Source organism: Erpetoichthys calabaricus, chromosome 13, assembly GCF_900747795.2.
Source record: "Erpetoichthys calabaricus chromosome 13, fErpCal1.3, whole genome shotgun sequence".
Classification (NCBI taxonomy): Eukaryota; Metazoa; Chordata; class Cladistia; order Polypteriformes; family Polypteridae; genus Erpetoichthys; species Erpetoichthys calabaricus.
Genome location: NC_041406.2, coordinates 121,295,680 through 121,319,341, shown reverse-complemented (window position 1 = coordinate 121,319,341; position 23,662 = coordinate 121,295,680). Strand labels below are relative to the sequence as shown.

General features: G+C 38.0%; 1 protein-coding gene across 2 annotated transcripts in view; it reads right to left on the bottom strand.

The window, feature by feature from the left end:
* The window catches only part of cthrc1a (collagen triple helix repeat containing 1a), a 61,846-nt gene extending 40,915 nt beyond the window's left edge, over positions 1 to 20,931 (bottom strand). Inside the window, exons 1-2 of one of the 2 annotated variants that reach the window (XM_028790934.2) lie at positions 20,631 to 20,931; positions 7,851 to 7,919 (exon numbers count right to left, since the gene is read on the bottom strand). In XM_028790934.2, the coding sequence (XP_028646767.1) occupies positions 7,851 to 7,919; positions 20,631 to 20,750 (189 nt within the window). In that variant the 5' untranslated portion in view covers positions 20,751 to 20,931. The remainder of the gene's footprint in view (positions 1 to 7,850; positions 7,920 to 20,630) is intronic. The other variant, XM_028790935.2, reaches the window with a different exon arrangement.
* Between the last annotated feature and the right edge of the window lie 2,731 nt (positions 20,932 to 23,662).

The following is a 23,662-nucleotide window of genomic DNA, read 5'->3' as shown; positions in this document are numbered from 1 at the left end:
GCTCTGACATGAACTGTCAACTGTGGGACCTTATATAGACAGGTGTGTGCCTTTCCAAATCCTGTCCAATCAACTGAATTTACCACAGGTGGACTCCAATTAAGTTGCAGAAACATCTGAAGGATGATCAGGGGAAACAGGATGCACCTGAGCTCAATTTTGAGCTTCATGGCAAAGGCTGTGAATACTTATGTACATGTGCTTTCTCAATGTTTTTATTTTTAATAAATTTGCAAAAACCTCAAGTAAAGTTTTTTCACGTTGTCATTATGGGGTGTTGTGTGTAGAATTCTGAGGAAAAAAATGAATTTAATCCATTTTGGAATAAGACTGTAACATAACAAAATGTTGAAAAAGTGATGCGCTGTGAATACTTTCCGGATGCACTGTAAATTAACTTATTTTGAGGTATCCTGAAACGTGTTTCGGACATTATCAACAATTTATCAACCACTTAGTTTTCAGGCTTTGCCAACAGAATAATCTTGAGTATTTGAGTTGATGAACATGAGGAGTAAACATATAATTTCAGATACTACAAAAAATTATATGATATTTTTTATCAATTAGCTAATGGAAATTATAACTAAAAACAATCTCTTAAATCCTTTATGTTTTTAGGATAAGATAGTCCATGGAGAAAAGAAGGTCAACTCAAAGCCTTCCCAGAAGAGGGAGGGCAGTTATGCTCACAAAAGGGGAGCAATTCCACATTAATCTCCCGGCTTTGGAATGGGATGTCAAACAAGCTCATATAGGTGTGATGGTCAAGTCTCCACAAACTTTTGGCCAAATAGCATGCTTTTATGTGATTGCTCATGATATAAATAAATAGGTCTCCAGCATAAATTTGTGTACCAGTTCAGTTTCAAGATAGGCAGCTGTAGACAACTTATTGAACTGACTGTAAATTGTGATACACTGCTGCACTGAATGGATACAGTGCCACAGAGGATTAAACAGTTGTAAGAATACTTTTCAAGCAAAATAAGGGAAAATTCCAGCTTGTTGCAATAACATTTTATGCTTTTCTTAGTGAAATTCTGCACTCAGGTCTGAATCCAGGTGGTTTGGCAAGTGGTGAGTGCAGCAATATGCTATCAGTCCATGCTCCCAACCTTAGTGAAATGTCACCGTAAGCCTCCTGTAGGTTGTTATTCTTCTGACAATAGTGCAGCTATGACTGGCTCAAAATTCACTTGACACTGGGAAAAGGTTCACACAGCAACTTTTCACTTTGCTTTTCTCTATTTAAACTATCACTTCTAAAAGAATATGCTACCATGTATGCATTCAAGCCACCCATTTGCTATCCACTGGCATGTTTTACTTTTAAAATCCAATTAAAGATTTAATATTATTTGTTTTGATTTCATCCTTTACATCAAAAAATCCTGAAATTTCAGTAAAGGTATGTAGACTTTGATGTCCACTTGTATCATAAAACAAAACAAAGCACTAGGGCATGGCAAAAAATTATATAGTTTATGAAATTATTCTCTTTTTAATACAAACATTAATGATTATAGCATCAAGGAAGTGTGGTACAATGGCTGAACTCTAAACCAGAAGGGTTTTATTTTTGCTCCAACCTCTGAAGATGGCGCCAACTAGTGTGGCTGGCTGTCTGCTCGTTTCGCTAATCTATGTTTTAACTTCGTTTTTATGTATTAGTTTATCTCAATGGCCACTGTCCTATGATCGTGATTCTTTACTTAACATATTTTCTTGCTTGCTTTCCTCCCAATTTCATCTTCTGATGGGATATTATGTGAACCTCCACCTTTGTTTTACTCATCTCCTGACTTCTTCACTTGGATGCCGGTGTTCACCTGTATCAGTGAGCTGAATGCCTCTCGGAGACGCAAATGCATCCGCCGCCGCCGTGGAAAAAGAGCCGGTATTGCTGTTAAACAACGCTGACTCACGTCCCAGAGCTTGGATTCCTGATGCCTGTGAGTCATCTATGACCCATCTTCTCCTGCACAGGACTCCATTCCTGGTCCATGGGTGGCATCACTCTTCCTCTGTGGGCTCTCGGGGAGTAAACACTGCTAATCTTCGCACGCTCACCCGTACTCATCCCGCAGCAAGCTCTTCTACTTCCATCAAGACTGCTCTTTTCAACGTGAGATCAGTGTCTATTCTGCAAGACTTTATTATCTCAAATAAACTGGATTTCTTTTTCATCACTGAGACCTGGATTGTAAATGGTGACTCTTCATGTTTTACTGACTTGGTACCATCAGGTTATTTATTTTTAAACTATTCTAAAGGTTCAGGGAGGAGGAATAACATGAAATTAATGTATTCTGTGTGGTGATTGCTGCCTGCGCCTCCTCTTAGTGCAAGAGGTCAGTTTAAGAAGCACGTAGCGATTAACATGGTTCGGGGAACACTTAACACAAAGCATTTAATGTGCTACATAACTTATGACGGGGTTTGAGAAACTCTAGTAAATTAAATATTCATTTTAAGATGCAGTTTAGTTTACGATGTTCTACTTTAATGACAAATCATGAGAATAAAGTCAATATGTCGACTTTAATCTCGACACAAATGGCGAGAATAAAGTGGAAATGTCGAGAATAAAGTCAACATGTTGACTTTATTCTCGACATATAGTTTCTTTTCTTCACCGTGGCCCTAAATACGCTTCCGTATGGCTATACCACAAATAGCATTATAAATGCAAGTTGCAGTTTTATTATTTATGTATACAGTTTAGCTTGAAGCAAGGTCCATATTAATGCAATTTACCTTAATGATGGTTCAGTTGGTAAAGATTTCATCACCAAGTTGCACTTGTTTTATTTTATTTTATTTTAATTTGGTGAATACTGTGTAATGCACCTGGGCTTTGAAGTCTTGGAAGTAATAGTATTATTACTGGAAGTTGCACTATTATTTATTGTATTGTTATTATTTATTAGTTTAAATATTATGCAGTTTAATGATGGTAAAGTTGTTTAAAAAGTCACTTTAACGTGTCAGTGGATAGAGATTGTTAACATTAACAAAGTGTAGTTGGTTTACAAAAAATATTTACTATTTATTCCTTTTCTAAGACATGTTCAGTGCAATACAACTTTTGACAAGCACCTCTGGATATTTTACTAAGTCTAAATGCCTCTTTGGATAGTTGAAAATATGTTGTCAAAATTTTAGTTTAAGTTGTTTGCAAACTTTGTTCAATAAAAAGGCTCTATATTTTGACTGCATCTGTCATGCAATGTGATTCCTTTTCTTCATTAGTGCCACCACCTTGAAAACTATCACTTTATGGGGCCATGCAAACCTGTATTAATACTTGTGTGCACATTAAAATGTTTTTTTGTACAATGTACAATTCTCATGACTGTGGAATAGCTTATTCTTAGCCAGTAATTGCAATGGAAAATGTGGTTAACATCCACTCATGCATGGGAAAAAAATACAGTTGAATACTGTGAAACCGGTATTATTTTGAAAAATACCGTGATATAGAATTTTGGTCATACCGCTCAACATTACTATTTACCATGAGATATTGCTGTTGCTGCTTGAACATCTTGTTGGGCTTAAAGGGGCTGCTCTTAACTGGTTCAGGTCATATCTAATTGGTAGACACTTTTCAGTGACTTTAAATTCCTCTTTTTCGTCTACTGCTCCTCTTAAATGTGGTGTTCTTCAGGGATCCATTTTGGGTCCTATTTTATTCTCTATATACCTTCACCCTATTGGAGCTATTTTTAGGAAATTTACCATTTCTTTTCACTGCTGTGCTGATGATACACAGGTTTATATTCCCATCTGCAACTCTGCAATGAATTAACTGCACAACTGTCTTTTTGAACTAAGATCCTGGATGGCTAATAATTTTCTTGATCTGAATCAAAATAAAACAGAGGTGCTTATAGTGGGCCCATCAGCTAAAGCCCAAATTGGTCTTGGACTTCTCGGCTCTTTCTCTCTCTTTTGCAAATGCAAAAGTTCACAATCTTGGTGTTATCTTTGACAGTAACCTCTCTTTTGAGAAACTTGCTTTTTCCAGCTTTGTCTAATAGGTAAGATCAAGCATTTTTTTTATCTTCTAGGGATCTTAAGAAAGCTACTCATGCTTTTATCTTTTCTCTCCTTGATTACTGCAACTTGCTGTGTTCTGGGATTAGCAAATCCCTGATATGCAGGTTACAGTTGGTCCAGAATGCTGCCGCTCGCTTTCTGGTTGGGGCAAGAAAGTCTCATTCTGTTTCTCCAATATTAGCTTCTTTACACTGGCTGCCTGTCAGTTTTCGAATTGATTTTAAAATCTTGTTGCTAGTTTTTAAATCTTTACATGGGCTTGCTCCTGCCTGTTTATCTGAATTTTGTGCTTTACACCAGCCATCTAAAGTGCTTAGATCTTCTGGTCAGCTGTCTCTGGTTGTCCCTCATACCAAGTGTATAACTAAGGGGGACAGGGCTTTTGCAGCTGCTGCTCCTCGCCTGTGGAACTCTTTACCTCATCATATAAAGGAGTCGTCTACAATTGAACTGTTCAAAACAAGATTAAAGACTTGTTTCTATTCACTTGCATTCCGTGACCTTCAGTAATACTCAGGGTTTCCTCATTGTGATTATGTAACCTTTATTTTTTTATTTATGTTCATTTATTTTATTTCTATTTATGTTAATTGTATGTTTTATCTTCTGTTATTGTAAAGCACTTTGGCTATAGCATTCCTATGTTGTTTTAAATGTACTATATAAATAAATTGACATTGACACTGACATTGACACTGTGTTATTTGAACAAGTACTATAACCTGCCTGTTCTCCAACAAAAAAACAAACACATTTTAAAAAGATGCACTGTGTGTTACTGAATGTGCAATATAAAATAATGGCTTTTTGTTTACAAAATACACTAATGCCACTTTACACATTCCATTAGATATGCAGTAATGAGAGCATAGGAAAAAGATGCTGAAAATGTGCTTATTGATTCTGTCATGCATGTATAGTTTAAGCACATATATTTGCTCTAAATGCATATTGTATGTAATATATAAACCATGTCCATGCATATTATTTGTACTATGTAATGTATAACTACAGTATTTCACAATTTCATTGTTAAGTTTATTGTACCATTTTAGGCATTTCAAACAGTTGGCTGCTATCATTGTACTATTAGTGAATTTACAAAATTTTGATTCATTTTAGGGTAGCACGGTGGCACAGTGGTAGCGCTGCTGCCTCGCAGTTAGGAGACCTGGGTTCGCTTCCCGGGTCATCCCTGCGTGGAGTTTGCATGTTCTCCCCGTGTCTGCGTGGGTTTCCTCCGGGCGCTCCGGTTTCCTCCCACAGTCCAAAGACATGCAGGTTAGGTGGATTGGCGATTCTAAATTGGCCTTAGTGTGTGCTTGGTGTGTGGGTGTGTTTGTGTGTGTCCTGTGGTGGGTTGGCACCCTGCCTGGGATTGGTTCCTGTCTTGTGCCCTGTGTTGGCTGGGATTGGCTCCAGCAGACCCCTGTGACCCTGTGTTCGGGTTCAGCGGGTTGGAAAATGGATGGATGGATGATTCATTTTAGTACATTTTGCTCTGTTAGTTTGTATTGTATTTTAAAAATTATTTGAGATGTTTCTGACTGCAATTAATACAAAATATACATATTTTGTATTTTGTACAGTTATAAAAACCTACACCTTAGGCCACATAATTATAAATCCAGGCATATCTCAGAGGAGGTTTACATTGGTCCAGGATATATATAATATGGCTATTCATTTCAGCTTTTAAAGCCTGCTTCTACAGTATCTTGAATAAATTGCAGTGTTGTTAATCCTGTATGAGAGAACCTTCACATATTTAGGAAACTGTAGATTTTTGCAATATAAGACAGCGTTTATAAGTGAAATGATTTTTTGTTCTTTCATTCTCCAGCCTACATGTACATGAAAATGAAAACCTTATGTGAACCACATCTTTTATGCAGCAGCCCTGCTGAAAAAGAAATGGAGCAGCTCAGCTCACACTTTAAAGGGTAAATGGAAAATAAAATTCAATTCAATTCAAAACACTAACAGAAAGCTCCCATTCAGAAGGTCATTCTGAAAATGAAACCACGAATGTGTAAAAAACCCATTGCTTGGGTTATCTCTGGTGACAGCTAGTATTCAATTTAGTGAACATGAAAGCTACATTGATCACAACTCTCCATTCACAGAGTTGTTTCTTTTTACTTTTTTAACATGTTTTTAAATACATACATTGTAAAACTGCATATTTAATGTATCAGCTGTATGAACTGCAATGCAAACATGGACACAAACGGGCAGTGAGTGCACATGCGGCTGAGAAGCAAACTTACAGCATGAGCAATTACAGTATAAGATGATCGGAAAGAGAGACATTTGAGTGAGCAAGAGAGGGAGAGAGAACTAGACAGAGCAAGTGAGAAAGAAATGAGACAGAGGTGAGAGAAAGACAGCTAGCATAATGTGATTTCATATTGAGGATGACAATTTTCAAATTCTGATTACTTAACAATTCCTAAGGATCTCCTTGTATTATTCATCATATGAAACATATACTCTAACCCCCAAACCTTTCCCATCCCACCATATCCTGGCTGTACACCCATCCATCCATCTTGACATCCATCCATCCATCCATTATCCAACCCGCTGAATCCGAACACAGGGTCACGGGGGTCTGCTGGAGCCAATCCCAGCCAACACAGGGCACAAGGCAGGAACCAATCCCGGGCAGGGTGCCAACCCACCGCAGGACACACACAAACACACCCACACACCAAGCACACACTAGGGCCAATGTAGAATCGCCAATCCACCTAACCTGCATGTCTTTGGAATGTGGGAGGAAACCGGAGTGCCCGGAGGAAACCCACGCAGACACGGGGAGAACATGCAAACTCCACGCAGGGAGGACCCGGGAATCGAACCCAGGTCCCCAGATCTCCCAACTGAGAGGCAGCAGCGCTACCCACTGCGCCACCGTGCCGCCCTCCATCTTGACATCTTCTATAAAAACAGTATGTTATTCCATCAGTCAAGGATCACCAGTTTACACAAAGAACTTCCATCCATCCATTATCCAACCCGCTATATCCTAACTACAGGGTCACGGGGGTCTGCTGGAGCCAATCCCAGCCAACACAGGGCAGGGCGCCAGCCCACCGCAGGGCATACATACATACACACACACACACACACACACACACACACTAGGGTTAGAATTGCCAATGCACCAAACCTGCATGTCTTTGGACTGTGGGAGGAAACCCACGGAGACACGGGGAGAACATGCAAACTCCACACAGGGAGGACCCGGGAAGCGAACCCAGGTCTCCTAACTGCGAGGCAGCAGCACTACCCACTGTGCCACCGTGCCGCCCAACAAAGAACAAATTAGAAAAGTTTTGATTTTTTCTTTTAAATTTGTACATTTTTCCCTTTTTCATATACATGTTGAGTTGACACAGGCCCTCACTAATAGCATGCTTATTTCACAAAAGTGGTGTGCCATATCATATTCGTATGCTTAGGATTGCACTTTAAAACAATAAGTGAAAAACAATGTACAATAACTAGACATGCCAAGTGAGGCAGCCATTTCAAAATGCCAGGCTTCCCGTACAAATTCCTTCTTTTCATGTTTGCAGAAAATTACTCATGAAAAGAAGCAGGAAACAGTTTTGAGGAGGTAGCCCAAACCAGCTTAACAAAATACTTCATTCTTGTTTATTACTCAACTGAAGAATTTAAGAGGACCACAAACAGGTTAAAAGCAAGGCCAAAATGTATGTGAAGGAGAAAAGAAACTGCTGGAGTCGAAAAATAAAATGTTACCACTTGTACAGTACACGAAAAGGCAGAAAGGCTTCAGCTGTGTTTCTTGTGCAATTCTTGCTGCCCATATCACTCTCATCGCACTAAAAAATGACAAATAGTGGACATCAGAAATAATCACCCTCTGTCTCTTGCATATTATAAAGACAATGTGATTCTTGCAAGCTGCCCCAAAATACAACCCTTCAAGCAAAGTTTACAAATGCTGCTTTTTTCAACCCAAGGGATTTTACTGCTAATAGATTCATATTCACATACACTACTACAAAAGTATAAAAAAACAGCCTTCATTTTATAAAGCAGCTTTTGTATAACAAAAACCAACTGAAAATAATTTACAGAAAAAGCACAGGTAGGTTTAGTGACTTGCTCAAAGTCAAATAGTCAGACAATTGCAAGAACAGAACCAGCAATATTATGGTTTTGAGTCCAACTCCTTATCCTTTTCAGCACACTACCTACCAATTATGATGCTTAGGATATGGTAAACTTAAGTTTTTAAGTATTTTAGTGGCTAAAGGTTTGCTGTTATATAAATAAGTATATGATTTGATGAATATGTCAATAAAAAAATGGAAAATGAAAGAAAAAAGGAGACATTTTGCCTTCCATCCACTCAACCTATGTTGAACCTACACGTTGAATGTCACATGGCTATTTCTACCATATTAAGCACATGAAAGAAGCCAGACATGGAGATATCAACAGTCCATTGCAGTCCACTATAGCAGTTTACTCAAACCCACTCAGACTGGAATAGTTTAAAGTTCCTAATTAAACTAAATTGCACATCTTTAGTTTGGCTGTGGAACATGACTAAATGTAATAATATAATTTAATTTCATTATTAGCTTTCACGTAACTATTAAAGTTAAAGCGATAGGCACCAACTTCTGCAACATTAGACATTTCCCCTGAATCAGTACCAATACTGTAAGAGCACAATTTAGAAACAAACCTATGAAATATTTTAAATAATAACAGTACTTCAGAATTTATCAGCCTAAGAGTCAAAACAAATAATATGAATCAGCTGTCAAACAAATACCACTTATATCTGAAAGGAGATTAAGAATGACTTGATGAAAGCAAACAGCACCTTAACAATATAGATCAAAATTTATACAGTAAGAATTTTCTCTACATGGCATGCTCTGATAACTATACTTAGATTAATATATGAAAATATGAATAACTCTCAAGGTTGATTTAGAGTAAAGGGTAACTTAGCAAGCATTAAGTTTGTAATAATTTAACTTTACATATTAACAATGGCTTTGTGAATTTAAGAATAAATTACAGTTTAAACAGTTTGCTTCCAAATCTAATAAAATAAAAACTTACAGTACAGCTGACTATCATAGGAGTGTATAGATATGCTAATAATAAACACATCCTCTTCTCATAGTTATAGACCTATGGCAAATCTCTCTTCTTTTATACTTTAAAACATATACAGGATACTCATGCAGAGTTATTATGTTAACTCATACACAAAATACACCAGCTTCCTAGCCATGATCCTGCTTAGCTGTATGTACAAGTTTGAGGAAGAGTGAGGAATATAGCTAAATAATGATAATTAGACTGCCTCAAAGTATTACAGAAAAAGGGAGATTATAGGATCTTGCATTTCTTGCCATTATTTCATCCACTTAAGATAACGATTTCTCTCATGTAAGCTACCAGTACCAGTAACTGTGTTACTGACCTAACACCATGCTACTGTTGGTAGATTTCCCCTTTAATAACAGGCATCCCTAACATTTTGAAGAATGGTGTACTGAAAATTATAATTTGGATTTTTAAGTTTGTAGAATGGCTGATTTTAACATAAAGGCCTCAAAACCACAAAAGTGAGCAGTTCTTATCAGATACTGTATATCTATCTCATCGACTGGCTGTGTTCTTTCACCTATTACATGAATTCTAGATTTTTATTTTTCAACTTTTGCATTAGTGTGTGAGTAGAGAAAAAAGCTTTCCAAATATTAATTTTCCATATTTTTAAAGAAAGTAACATATTAAGTATTGGACAAGAGATAAATTTAATCACAGTTTAAATACTACCTATTTTGGTGTATTTAACTATGCACTTTTCATTTATCTTTTTAAGATTTTTAGTAAACATGTATGGATGTATGGTTAACAATTATCCTTTGTATTGTTTCACTATACTGTTTTTGTTGAGGTTTAGGTCAAGGATCAGTATGCCTTGTTATTGGTTTTAGAACTTTCGACTATAAAAAGGAGTTGCTTGACATGTTTTGTAAATGGTTTGGATAGATACAATTACTTTACAGGCCACTGCTTTTGTTTTTAATGTAGCCTGCTTGCTTTTCACTTGCCTTGTTCTCTGTTAACCAAGGACACAGTGTTTTTTGAGGGAACTCAGTAAACAAGCTTCTGTTTTGGGACATGGCGGCTCTGTTGGGCCTTTTGACTCACCAAAGTCTAAACAATTTTCCGCAAACCTTCAAGGCCCTTAAACTTGAAGAAAACGTGCAAGCTAGTGTATAAAAACTTTAAACATATAAACATTTTTTAAATGGCAATTAATTTTATATTTTAAGGCTTATGAATATTCTAGATGATCAAGTTGAAAGCAAGCTGCATTGTGTTAGCTAAGATTGAATTATACAGAAGTTTAAGAGTTGATGATCAAAACAGCTGTTTGCATTCAGCTCCAGCAGCTTAGCCCTTATTAGTGAAGCTCCACAGCTACCTATAATTTTAGTCTTACTGGATGCTGGTGCAACATGCAATTATTAATTGAACAGTTCAGTTTCTCCTGTGTGGGTCACCCCAGTTCCAACTTAATGATGAGGGCCAATCAATTAAAAGGCCTCCAATTTATATTAGCTTAAGATTATGAATGTGAAAATGTGAGAAATGTAAAACATGATCAGGTGATGATCATCTCCGGGCCAGGTGGAAAGCACGACCATTGAGTCCTAATGATTATAATGAAAAGATTGATGATTATTAGGGGAAAGGAGTTTACAAGGAGAGGTAACTGTTACGAAAACAGGTAGAGCATAAGGTCATTATTATGAAGTTAACATGTAAAGTTAATGACGAGAAATATGTACGGAATGGGGATGTTTTGAGTTTAGAACTGAAAAAAACAAGCAGTGCCCAAACCACCAGGCTCATTTCATGAATTGAGATGGCTTTATGTGGTCTGCAGTTGATTCCTGTGCTCTGCAATAAAGTCTAAATTCTGAATGCCTTTCTGAAGACTCTGCTAGTTTTTTCTGAAGATTTCTCCATAACACTTTACCTTTTACTACTGTGCCCACCTATAACTATAATTTATGGGGCCATGAAAAATGTACATAATTCTACTTGTTCTGCAGATTTTTGGTCATCTTACTCTTCTGTTTTTAAAACACTGTTTCTATCAATGGAGATGGAAGTATCATCTTCAAACTATAGTACAGTGGAACCTCGGGTCATGAACGTCTCGGACCACGTACAAATTGGGTTATGACCAAAAAGTTCACCAAACTTTTGCATCTGTTCACAACCACACACTCAAGTGACAAACAAGCCAGTTTCCCTTCCGGTTCGTACGCGCCGATGATTTCCACACATGTTCAGTCTCTCCCTGTGCATTCCCTGTGCAGCGAGCGAGAAAGAGAGAGACAGAGAGCAAGCGAGCGAGAGAGAGAGAGAGAGCTGGCTGCGTAAGGCTGAGAAGGCAGTTAAAGAATGCACCAGGCTTGTTTTTAAAGAGACTGATTCGAGCATTGTTTTAACCTTGTTGTATTTAATGAAGACTTTTTTCTATTGGATTTTAACCTCCACTTCACTTCTGTTTACAGCGATCGGTTCGTAGCGTGCATTGTTGCAATGTTACTTTTCTTGGTTGTTTATTAAATTAAGGATTTTTCAAATGTTAATTTTTTTCCCTGTGCTTAAAACTCATTAAAAAAAGTGTTTACAGAGATCGGTTCATAGCGTGCATTGTTGCAATGTTACTTTTCTCTGTTCAAGGTTTTCTCAGTGTTATTCAATGTTTTTACATTTAGTTTACTATTACGCTGTGCATTCTATGGTATAATTAACTATTTTTGTGCTTAAAAATCTTTAAAAAAATATATTTACATACAGTTTGTATGGTCTGGAACGGATTAATTGTATGTACATACAATCCTATGGGGGAAATTACTTCGTGACCCGAGGTTCCACTGTACTAAATTAGGGCTATTAAAACCACAGAAATTGTTTTACTTCACATTCACTTTCCATTGTCAAATAAATTCACAATTTTACATTAGAGAGTAATCTATGGTACACTTTTTTGATTGTTTACAATGCTCAATAAATGCTGTGTAACAGACTTAGCCACGCTGTTGCATGCTGTCTATTGCCGTGTAAACAGATTTACTGTTTAGTTAGGACAATTCAGATTCACCACAACAAAGAAAAATAAAGCCTGACATTTTCACAAAAAACTAAAATTAAGAAAGCTGCTATATATTTACATCATCTGAAAAAGCATAGTTTCCAGAATTGCTAATGTAATTGAAAACTATATTTGGATGTCTTGAAGGTTAATTTTAAACATCTTTGCAGCCCATTTCCCAGATGGGAAAGTTGAAAAATCTTAAAAGAGAGCAGTGTACCCTCCATATTGTCCAATCATGTTCAGCCAGCTCACATTTTTCTTGCAAAAATTTGAACAGGGAATGACTGCAAAGGACAGCCTGATAGTACAATGTCTGTGATATGAAATGAAAACTTAAAAGAGTCTCTTGCTGCTGAAGTCTCTGCTTGTTTTCCTTCTTTAATTTTTTCCCCTTGCACTGTATTTATCCATAATTTCTAAGTTCTTACAGCCATCTATTTTCTGTACTGGTTATGTCCAAATCATAGACATGAGGGCAGAGCTTATTGGGCAGCATCAGGAACAAACATACATTTATATGCTCACTAACACTAAATCATACAAGGCTAATTGAGAGTACCAATTAAATATTCATGAACATCTTTGGCATATGGGAAGAAAACCCAAGCAGGCACAATATGCACCTTTTATTTCACAGAAATGATAACTGGGCCCAAAACTCTTTGAGGCAGGAGCAAATTGTTGATAAAAGTTCACATTAAAAATATCTCTGTTCACACCAATTACTAAGTTTGTTAAATCTCATCAGAATACTTTAAATTAATATGGTAAATGACCATGGAAAAATGTAACACCTTCATTTGTGGAATATTAAATATTAAACACAATTTCTATATTTAAAAAAATTAGATCAAAAGAATAATCATTCTAATTACATGTGTGGACTGTAAATGCATTCCTTCAAGTATCTACTTTGTCACAGGGTAGGTCTATCAAATTAGCTAAAAAATATGGTTTGAATATCTCTCCATTATAAAAAAAAAATCTTGGCAGGGAGACCAGGGAGACGAGACGTGTTCTTCTCGGAAGACAATCTGACAAGAGACACTTTAATGTCACACGAGACAAAGCAGTAAGACAGAAGGACAGCTGCTATACAGGCTTTTAAACGATTGGCGCACAGCGCAACAAGCAGAACACGCACCTCGGCAGCAGCAGCACAAAGACAGTAGCTGATCTGTCCGCTTCTCCTTAGCATGCGTTTAGCTCCCCCCCTTGACAATGTGAGTGGGAGAGACACGAAGTAGCAGGAGCGTAGTGCGCCTCGGGGGGGTTTGAGCAAAGCGATCAAGACCTGGGGCCTCATGTATAAACGGTGCGTACGCACAGAAATGTTGCGTACTCCTGTTTCCATGCTCAAATCACGATGTATAAAACCTAAACTTGCCGTAAAGCCACGCACATTTCCACGGTAACTCATACCTTGGCGTACGCAATTTTTCCGCTCGGTTTTGCAGACTGGCGGCACCCAGCGTCAAAGCAGTGCTACTGTTCCTGCGTGGTCACCTTTTCTTTCTTAGCTCCACATTCCTGACGCGGCTTTATAAATACACTGAAACTAACTGCATATTGTTTATTAGTGTAATGCATCTGATTGTAATTAACCTGCAGCAATATAATGGTCCAGGGAATAGCCATAGTATTCCAAATACCATAACTGCTTTGGCGTTGTAACTCTCACTGCATCTTCTTCTTCTTTCAGCTGCTCCCGTTAAGGGTTGCCACAGCAGATCATCTTTTTCCATATTACTCTCACTGCACCACTCGGAGTATTTATATCACTGTGTTCTGAGTGGGGAATCACAGCGGCAGCTGATCGGAAAGAGAAATATCGGTATACAGCATGAAGCACACGCTGCCTGAGCCACGGCAAAACGCTTTAGAGACTTCCCAGTATGGACTTCGCGGTTTAGAAAAGGTTTCATCCCAAGAACTCTAAACGCACTCAATCAGTCCATCAAGTGCTCCTTGTAGAACTGTTTACTTATAAGTACAATTACCTCACTGTAAACTTGCACTACAGTTATAATATTGCACAACCTACGCCACTTTATAAAGCGCGTATTTACATATGATGACGGTATTCATTTTTAAGATGAAATACAGCAAAATATGTTGATTATATTATACAGATAAAACTTTAACTTCATTTAAATAATCTGTATTGTTAATAATTAAACATGTGAGGACACGGTGCCGCAGCGCTAGCTAGTTCAGGGATTGTTCCTGCATTGCGTTGTATTCTTGCGCTGACGTGACACTGGAAAGATAAACGGATAGAATAATTAAACATGTACTACAAAGATATTTCAATGTTCCTTAAAAGTTTTGAAGAATCGATGTTCTAAGCTTACAGATGGCTTCACGTCTATTACATAGCTGATTGTGTGGCGATTGGGTATCTGGAGAAAGAAAAGTAAGGACAGGAATTGGAGGTTAGTACGTTTGAAAGAGACAGTACTGCTGTGATAAATTATTTCATTGAAGGTCACGCCTGGCGCAGCAAGCCTCTTGAGTGAGATATGAACAAGTACTGCGCCACCGTGTTCCCATGTTTAATAACATGCTTTCATTCCTATCATCATGAAAAAGATATCACGTATACATCTCAGTATTTTAATTATTCAGAGAGCTGTAATATCACGAATGTAATGGATTATGTGTCCTGTTGGAGAAAGAGAAAGCCTGTTTAAGAAGCAGGTAGTGATTCACACACAGAGCACAAAGAAGATCAAATACAGAACAAAGCATTTAACGTCCTACTTTAGTTACAATGGGATTTGAGAAACTAGTAAATTAAACGATTTTAAGATGAAGTTTATGGTGTTCTACTTTAATGGCAAAATAAACTACGTGATTAAAGTGGAAATTTCGAGATTAAAGTTGACATTTCGTGCTTTTTTCCCACTGTGTGCCTATTTTTTTGTCTGTACCCTAATAAGCTTTCATATGACACTCAGTCGGTGGGCTACGACTTGCCTTTTCATGGCGACTTTGATATGTGATTTCTTTTTTATTTCGGGCACTGTGCGACTTTCTGAACTTGAGATTTCGAGTTTCTCCGACACTCTGTCACTCGATCAACTTCCTTTGTTGATTATACCACTGTTTAAACCAACAAATAGTACGTTTTTCCTTTGCCTCCACTTGGTATTCGCTGAAATTCTTATATTTTCCCCCGTGCTTTTCCCATTGTCTTTTCTCAGAAACCTATTTATATCGATTTGCATATTCAAAGAGGCGTAATTCTGGAAGGAGTTGGGGCGGGACAGAAGGCGCGTGCACGTGCGTTACTTTTCACGCTGATCGGGATTTATGTAGTGGAAGAACGTGAAAGTTTGCGTACGTACAGATTCCTGCATCTGGTTTTTTCTGTGCGTACGCACATTCCCGCTTTTGTGCTTACGCCATGTTATAGTGTGAGTTCTACGCACGGCGTTATACATGAGGCCCCTGATCATCTCGGAGAGACACTTTGACGACACGCGAGAACAGACATTACAACCTTAGGTAGCAAGACCCGTGAGATGGTGACTTTTGCACGTCACGGCCTACTTACAATTTAAAACAAGTTCACAGACATCTAACCTAGCAGTTGTTGGAATGTTTTTGGCAGACACACTTCATGTGCTCCCAGCTCTTAAAAGAATGACAAGCAGAACACGCAGCTCACCAGCAGCAGCAAGCCAGCAGATGATTCGAGCGCATCTCCTTAGCGTGCGTTCAGCCCCCACCAACCGTCCTTTGCAATGTTAGTGGCAGAGAGGAGAAGTGGCAAAAGGACAGCTGCTGTACAGGCTTTGAAATGATCGACGCAAAGCACGACAAGTAGAACACGCAGCTCGCCAGCAACAGCAGCAAGACAGCAGCTAAACCGACTGCATCTCTTTAGCGTGCATTCAGCCCCCCCTTCACAACGCGAGCAGCGTTAAACGTCCCTCGAGAAAGAGATTTAACCATGCCGGGGCAGGAAATAAAGGACAAATATTGTTTTTACAAAAGTTTTAAAGTAAAAGTGAAAATAATGCATATGTAACAATTCCCATGAAAACAACAATCTCTTTAAATTGTTATCCGGTAAACCAAACCCAGGGGTGGGCGAGCGAAGCAAGCAGGGAGAGGAGCCCCCTAGTTCCAATTAAAATTAAGTAAAAATCCTAAAAGTATTAGGTTAATGATTTTGGGCATTTCGCTTCCCGGGTCCTCCCTGCGTGGAGTTTGCATGTTCTCCCCGTGTCTGCGTGGGTTTCCTCCGGGCGCTCTGGTTTCCTCCCACAGTCCAAAGACATGCAGGTTAGGTGGATTGGCGATTCTAAATTGTCCCTAGTGTGTGCTTGGTGTGTGGGCATGTTTGTGTGTGTCCTGCGGTGGGTTGGCACCCTGCCCGGGATTGGTTCCTGCCTTGTGCCTTGTGTTGGCTGGGATTGGCTCCAGCAGACCTCCGTGACCCTGTGTTTGGATTCAGCTGGTTGGAAAATGGATGGATGGATGGATTTTGGGCATTACATTAATGTTTGTACTTGCTTTTTCTTTTTCCTTTATTATAATAGTAACTGATGCAGCAGTGGCCACAGCAAGAACAAACATCAACAGCAAAAAAAAAAATCCAAGCAGTACTTAGGCAATTGTTATTTAAATTTGGAGTAATTAAATCTCAAAATAAGTGCAGGTAAAATCAACAATATTTTTTTACAATCAAATGTCAGCTTTTGACTTCAAATAAGACCTTTTTTAAAATTAATCTGAATTGTATTCAAATAGCAATAACAGCTGTATAGCAGGGCAAGATTATTCATTAACTGGTGTCCTACACAGTTATTCTTTTTATGAGTAATGTAATGGAAAAATAAACTGACATAAAATTAAATTAACTAAATATATATTGTATGGCTAAAATACAGCAAATTGGGAATACAACAAACAAAAGAAACAAGAGGTGCCTCATTAATTCGGACTAGACAAGACAACTCATTAAATTTAAGGTGGAGAGGTTTGGAATTTATTTCTTTTTCTGGTGCACAAAGCATTTCAGAATAATTTGTTTAGGTGTGAAAAATGAATTGCACCATAGTAAACTCAATCAAGTTAAAGGAATTTGTGTCATCTGTTTAAATTCTTTGATTACCAGGCCCAATTTGGGTCAACACCAGAAAAACAAATGTTTCTAACTTTTTCCTTACCATAGAGTGATGTTTTTAGTAATTGTAAAATCAAATTATGTCATGATAAAAACAAATTAAGAAAATCTCATACAGAAAATTAGTTTCATATCTAAACCTTTGGGGCCCCAACAAACTATAAAAAAATACATATGTATGTTAAATGGAACATTTTCAGGACAGTAGTCAGTCTTTCTAAAAGTTACCATCCTGCCAAAATCTTTCCCACTATAAAGTGTACAATTTTCCCTAAAGTCTCCCAAATAACTAAAGCAACTCCTCTGAACCTATAGGTCTCACTTGTCTTGAGTAAGGTTAATGCTGTCAACTTTTGACAACTAAAAACTATAGGTAACCCAAATATTTGTGATTCAGTTATAAGGTGCACATTAACAAAATTTAAATTTTTGATTATATCTCTGTCTCTGCAAAATAAATGGGTGAGAATTTCTTTCCAAAAACTTCAATTTTTAATAAAAAGTAGAAAATCAGACATGCTGAAATAGCACTGTTGCTGACCTGCTTTAACCTGCAGACTCTGACAACATCTGAACAAGGTAACAGCCATAAGAGGAAAAACTCCTCAGCTAACTGCTTTATTTCTCAGTGTTAACTTTTATCAGGCGTCTCCAGGTAGAGCCTGGTTCTGGATTTGTTTACTAAAAGTTTCTTTTATACAAACAAAGCACAAAATTATTATTTGTATCCTGATTTGTGTTTGTTGTTGTTGTGGTCAATTCTGTCACCACTGTGGCATTTAAGTAGCCCTGTAAGTGAAGAAAAACTTTCCACAGTACTACTGAACAGCATTGAACCTGGTTCATTTGTGGAGTTAAAACTCCCTGCTGAACACATTTCCCCATCTCAAAAATGTGCATGTTAGTCTACATTGGCCCAATAGGTTTCTACATACATGGGCCCTGCAATGGACTGGTGACCACTTTAGGGTTGCTTACTCCTTAGTGCCCTATACTGCTGGGATAGGATCTGGCCCGATGCAACACTTACTGGATGATGAGGATTTGAGAATGGAATGGAAGCACCTATGATTACAAACTTGGCTTGCTGGGAGAGACTTGCTCTTGTTTTTGTTTCTCTTTCTCCTGCTGTAACTGGTGCCTCCAATAAAAGCCTCAAGAGTAAGTGTTGACCACTAGTAACTCCAAACCAGCCGGGGTTTGCAGAAGTGAGTAATGCTAACACAAACATATAAACAAAAAGCACAGACTGCCACTTCTAGTGATCTTTGTACACACTAACTTATTACTGCATCGTGTATATGATTTTAGATAGGTACAACATTATCAACATATGACATTTACATTGGTATTACATCAATTGTCCTCATATAATACAAGCAAGCTGAAAGAGTTAAAACAATTGCAGTCATTTTCTTGATTTTATTAGAGTAAGTCATAGTTCTGTATATCTGAAAACATTCCAGCAATGTGAAAGAACACAAGACGTGTCCAGTGTTAGGATAATCAGCAGTCTAGACAAGGGGAAGAATTACTTCACCAACCCATTTCCACCCCTCCCACACTAGTTACATTGTCAAGGCAAATACAACAGTCTCATTTCATGGGGATTACTTGGGCAGAATTTGTATATCAAATTTAAAAGAGTACTGTTTATATAGTAGTTCAGCCAATCAATTATGCCTTGTTTAATATACTGTTTTTCACAAAAGCTCTATGAAAATACAGAGTCGTGTTTAAGTAAGTTGGTGCCAAAGCAGAGTCTGCTGCTGCCTCACAGTTCCAGAGGTCAGTGTTTGAAACTTGGCACAGACTGTTTGTTTCTCTTACACCAGCAGTGTTTTTCCCCCTCCAATTTTCTGAATGTGTCTTTCAGTAATTGCTTACCCTAAATTGCCCTGATTTGAACAAGTATAGATGTATGCACAGGCTTATGTCATGAAATGTACTGGCATTCTGCCTGATGCTGTAGGGACCCTGCATTGGAAGAAATGAAATTAGGAAACAAGTAAACAAATATTTTAGTCATTACTTCAATGCAGAAAGGGAACAGTGAAAAGGTTTTGTGTGATCAGAGAATATTCTGCTGCCAAAATACGTATGGATAATATTCAATATACCTGTATATCAATAATGAATATGAAAACCAATAATGAATATGAAAACCTGACAATTAAAAACATTTTAAATTGTATCTGTCACATTATTTTATGTAATCAAAAGTAGCGCAATATACTTTTAGTGTGAAGGTTAAATATTACAAATTAATTAAAAACACACTGTACATATACCTTTCCAACTATAACTGCATGTATTGTCATTAATTACTACCAACAATATTTTAAATTAACAACTATACAGATGAGAATACAAAGAGAGAAAGTTCAAAAGTCTGGTTTTCTTCCTATCGCTGAGACCGCTGCGCTGGGTTTGGTAGAACAATAATCTCATTTAAAACCGCTAAAGAAAGCATAAAAGCTACTTCAGAAAAATGTAGACGAGTTAATAGGCGGGAGCATGAGACAATGGGTATCCTTCATTGGCAGTAACAGTGCAGAAATCCGTTCAAAAAATGCTAGGATGACTGGCCGCTTTATGTCACCACTCCACCAAACAATCAGTATTTCCCGCACCTCTTCATCAAAAATTGTCGGCTGACAGACCGTCTGGACTGGCAGCACTACAAGCGAAATATAGAAATGTAAACTTAATCCAATTCTGTTGTGTCGCTGGTAGTAAAACACGTAAAGTAATGAGTAGCAGGATTTCCCCAGACGGGTTCTTTGACGCGATATCGCTCAATTGACGATTCCTCCGATATACTGGAATGACACTCCAGCCTCACGTCTTAACTTTGCAGTGTAAAAAGTAATCGGCCGAGTTTAACAAAAGTGAAAAAACGGCCCAAATCCAGTATTTCTGCCATTGAAAACTTCGTTACCCTGCTTTAAGAAACGCGACAAGAGAACCATTGAAATCCAGAGGCAGACACGTTGACGGCGCAGGATCATCTGTAGCGATCGCGCGACAAACACGGGGTTTTGTGCGCACGGATGCGACTTTCTAAAGTCTCTTTAAAAGAAACGTGATTACACCACATAACAAACAGAAACTACTGACTTCTCTGGGAATGCAGACGTCATTCGCCGTTTGCTTTCTTGTACTTAACACTGCAGTTTGTAATAGAGACCGCGACGTGCCGCACTAAAACTATACAGAAAACAGCACTCAGAATGCACTTACCCGGTCAGGCAACTCACTCACGTCTCTTTGTCTCATCGCCCTCAGCCGTGCTTTCTCGCTTCTGCCTATTGGTACAAATAGGAGGCAAGCGAGTAGCAGCAACGGAGCCCACATATTCATAAAGACACCTTTCACCAAGACACGTTTCAGTCACAGTAAGTGGAAGTGCTTGGAAGCCGCGCTGCGCGCTACTGTTTCCTCGAAGCGCATGCGAGTCTGAGTTCAGGAGTCCCGAGGGGTCCTGGCAAGCCCCGGGCACACCCGCCAAGTTGCTTGCTTTTTTAACGGGTTAGAAGACGCACACATCCTCCAAAGAATGCTTTGAGTCAATCTATACAGTTGTCAGGGCGTATACTCCACCGCATTGAGACTCACATGACGATGACATCTTAAAACCTTAATTCAGCGTTTTATTCAGGTCGCTGTGTGTTAGTGGATAATAGTGTTTAATAAAGTAGAAAAAACGGGGGTTAATGAAACCAAAATTTATAAGTAATTCACATATATTAAAGTGACAATTGTGTTCGCGAGTTCAAACTTAAATGGCTTCAGAATCAACAGGGTACTAACGTATACCTTCACCAAATGCCATACATCGTGGTAACGTAAGTAGGGCCTCCACCTAAACATTTTCAGGACTTGCACTTTCAATTATGGGGCACCGGGAGCTGGAGCCTATCTCTGCAGCATCAAATACAAGGTGGCCAAATATTCATTTTTTATAACCTATATATCCTGTTGTTGTGCAGAGCGTAAAATTGTGTTATTCTTTTTGGTTTTCATATGAACGACACTCGCCACACATGCAAATCACGTCCACAGCTCGTGTAGAGTATAACACTTCTTGCCAGTTGAGCCAAAAGGGAAGTCCATTAGCTCTAGTGACTAATCGGGATTCCGCGTTGAACAGGGTCTCCTCTTGGGAGTAGCCTTGTTCCTTTGAGCCCTAGTACATTATTGGACACAAGGTCTCAGCCAAGACTTTTTTTTAAGCTATTTTGGAACCATAAGTGGTATATCAGTTTTAGGAACTCTCCATTCACCCCGCTTACCTGTGTGGGTTCAGGAGGTCCCAAGCAGTTGTTAAGCTTACTCATGCCAGGAAATATCCCTGATGCCCACCAAGTGTGGATATGATTCCAGTCCACTGTATGGCGTACTCGTACATAAACCCATCCTCACTGATACTGAGTCAGTTTGGAGTTACTGATCAGCTGAAAGTGCATATTGTTGGGGTATGATCAGTGATAATAATACAGATACGATAGAAAGTGAAAACTGTATACACAAGGGAAATCCAGCCTAACTCATTAGAGAAAGCAGCTGTGATCACCATATCACTCTTGAGTTATCTAATTTCATATGATGAAATTACACATTGAGCAGAAACCGACTGACCAGTTTTTGAAGCCATTCTATCAAAAATCGTCAGTAGTGGTGATTCTGGTTGTCATTCTGGACAATGTCTGCATTTGCAAGTATTCATTTCAACTATTTTCACAATCTGAGCTCCACATTTGTGTTAATGTGTGTTTGCAGAATAATTCAATAACATGACTATGAGTATATAGGAAAATATTAAGGAATAATGATTAGCTGTTAAATTCTCTGCAAATTGACAGAATGAGGTAACAAGTAGTTTTAGCATTTCATAGCTCTTTGATCTCATTTTGATTGCCAGTCTTCAGCATTGTATGTATGTTCTGTGTTTGTGTCTACTCTGGGAAGAATAGCGTACTACCATAGTTTAAAAACATGTTTGGCACAATTGGTCCATTGTGGATTTGTTCCTTGCGATTGTCTGATCTGATGTCGTGTCCATTGCTGTCAAATTTGGATTCAGCTTCTCACGAACCTAATTAGGAAAATAAGGTTTAGAAGATGGATTAATGAGTAAATAATGACCTAATTCTCAACTTTGTTTCCATATGTAACTGGTAGAAAGTGATATAAATAATGTAAACTGGGTACAAACATTAGGATGCGTTTTTCTCTTTGTAATCTGGTTGTCTATCAACATGCCCAAATACAGTATGCAGAGTTAACTGTCAACTTCTAATTGGCCAGTTCAAAGTCAGTGCACACCTGTAATGGCCCGGTACATGACCCTGCCTGATAAAACAGGTTCACAAAATAGATGGATTATTTTTTTTTAAAATTACTTTGATGTACAAATGATACTTAGTGTGAAAGATTAGCAGGAGTGTTGTATTTGCTATGCAGCTTTGCTGCGGCCTTTTGAATAGGCCATTTGTGAAGTGTTTCTGGGCATTATTATAACAAGGGCTTGCGAAAGACTGTGGTTTTTAGACTTTTTGCTTTTAAATGAAACATGATTTCCATCTCACCTTTATCATGAATGAAGTTGTTTTATTTATTCTGTTTTTATAAAATTATGTGTGCAACCTTTCATTATTTATTATGCTGTACCCCAGGCATAATTGGTGCTATGTCTTTACACATGTCTAATTAAAGAGAGGTTTCTCTTGCCTTAAGTATGTTTCTCAATATATATTTTTTTTATTAGCAATTAACTAATTTTACTTGCAGGTCACAATTTGTTAAGGGTATTGGTTACATAAAAATGTAAGAATGCAAAAATCAAAATCACAATGAAAAAGTGAGGCATGGTGAAGCAAAAATGTGGTAAATGAGTAGGTGCCTATGCAATAACAACTTTAGAATGGTATAGAGAGAGAGGATGGGAGCATGCGCTGATTACAGAGGCAAAGCTATGACATCTAATCAAAGGAGTTCATTTAACATCAGAACCTGGCCTGAGATAAGGGAACTGGTTGGAAACAATAACTACTCTAGGAAAAGCACTGGCCACCTAACTCTGTGAACTCAGGAAATTTAGAAAAGGTGACCCCTACTGTGAATGACAAGGCACAGGCCACACATATTTTATTCAAAGGGAACACTCAAATCACTTTTCACTTTTTTAGTAATACTGTGTGATAATTTTAATAATATGAATAACAAATTGTTTTGATTGTTTACATTATATACTGAATATGTTTCTTACTGTA